We start from the raw sequence: 1,455 nt of genomic DNA, 5'->3' as shown, positions 1-1,455 counted from the left end.
AAAAAAAAAAAAATACAGAAGATGTTGCAAACAAAATTGGTTCACTTCATTCGAAACAAAAGAACGGAGTTCATCATTCGGCGCTCCCAGACGGACTTTGCTGATTGTTTTCATCCGTGTCTAATTTCTCATCATCTGCGTGAGATTCAAATCATTAGAAAAAACAGACAAAAACAATAGGACGTTTTGTCATTTGTGGTGCGGGTTGACGACTCACTTTCAAGGGTCTGCTGTAGTTCTTGTATGGTGCTGAGTAGCACATGGAACTGTTTCTTCCGTAGCTCCAACTGAAATTGTGACCGTACAAAGTTCACGTCATCCAAATAATCCGTCCGGGTCGTTAAAAATAAACATGGGAAGCGTTTCTTTACCTTAGCGTCCACATTCTCCTTGATGTTCGACAACTGCTGGAGTTCTTTGTCAAGTGCCTCCAACTGCCTGTAAGCACAAAGGTTACAGAAAGGTGGCAGAAAAGTTGTTTTCTATAGGCAAAACAAAGCAGTTTAAAATTCAAGAAAAGAAATGCAGTTAATGGTCACAGAAAAGACTGGGTTTGACTTTAAAAGTTCCACTAAACTCACTTGAGTGTTTCGTGACGATTAGGGTGATTCTGAATAACCTTTGCAAGAGCATCGTATTCTGCAAGAGAAAAATAAAAATGTCAAAAGGCACCGAGCACTCTTCTGGTATACCCAAAAATAACAATCACTCAAGTATAATGTGATTACAGTGTTAAAACACTTGCACACTGAATCATACTGAGCTTATGATATTCGTCAGACATAGAAACTAATGAATGACTAATTTTGACACATGCATAAATCAGTGGGGGTGGGGGGGTTAGGAAGAGACTTTAAACAGATTTTGAGAACAATTACGTAAATAGTCTTACCTTGGCGGTTCTTTCTTACTCTCTTCGCTCTCTGGATTTCCTTTTTGCATTCTGCTATCTTCTCATGTGCTGAAGTTATATTTTGTTCTGCCAAATGGAGAGAAGGCGATGACTATTGTCTTTCAGCACGCACACAAACAGTGTGTAGTGAACTTTTAATATATAAGTAAATAACGAAATGAAAGAAAAAACGTTTACCTATATTGGAGTAGATTGTGCCATAATTCTCCATTTCCCTCAGATTCATATCATAGACCATCAGAGTCTTCCCCAGGGAGAATTCACATTGGGCCAGTGTCCCTAGCATCCTCTGGTACTGTGTGAAGCTGTTTTTTTTTTTAAATAAAGGAAAACCTTTAAAAATAAATTCCTTCTTTCCACAGAAAATGTGAGATGAAGAGATTCATGATGCATTGAGGTGCATTTCAATCAAAAAGTGTATACTCTTACAGATTCATAAAATACATTATAAAAATGCTTTTGTGAGTTTTTTAAATGGCCAATTCCTTTTTTTTTGCTTGTTCCTTGCATATACATATATATATATATATATATATATACAT

The 1,455-nt window shown here is 36.6% G+C and overlaps 1 protein-coding gene across 1 annotated transcript; it reads right to left on the bottom strand.

Annotated features, from left to right (window-relative positions):
- Nucleotide 1: 1 nt before the first annotated feature.
- On the bottom strand, nt 2-1,249 carry LOC109507726 (THO complex subunit 7 homolog). Its single transcript, XM_019857349.1, has 6 exons — nt 1,091-1,249; nt 893-979; nt 582-639; nt 372-438; nt 218-287; nt 2-135 (listed from the first exon to the last, which is right to left on the bottom strand). Exons 1-6 carry the CDS (start codon nt 1,197-1,199, stop codon nt 74-76), a joined length of 453 nt encoding a protein of 150 aa, XP_019712908.1. The 5' UTR covers nt 1,200-1,249; the 3' UTR covers nt 2-73.
- Nucleotides 1,250-1,455: the final 206 nt, after the last annotated feature.

The sequence above is a fragment of the Hippocampus comes genome, unplaced genomic scaffold, assembly GCF_001891065.2.
Source record: "Hippocampus comes isolate QL1 unplaced genomic scaffold, H_comes_QL1_v1.1 scaffold32, whole genome shotgun sequence".
NCBI classification, from domain to species: domain Eukaryota; kingdom Metazoa; phylum Chordata; class Actinopteri; order Syngnathiformes; family Syngnathidae; genus Hippocampus; species Hippocampus comes.
Note: the sequence above shows the minus strand (reverse complement) of the source record. Positions and strands in the feature narration are given on the sequence as shown.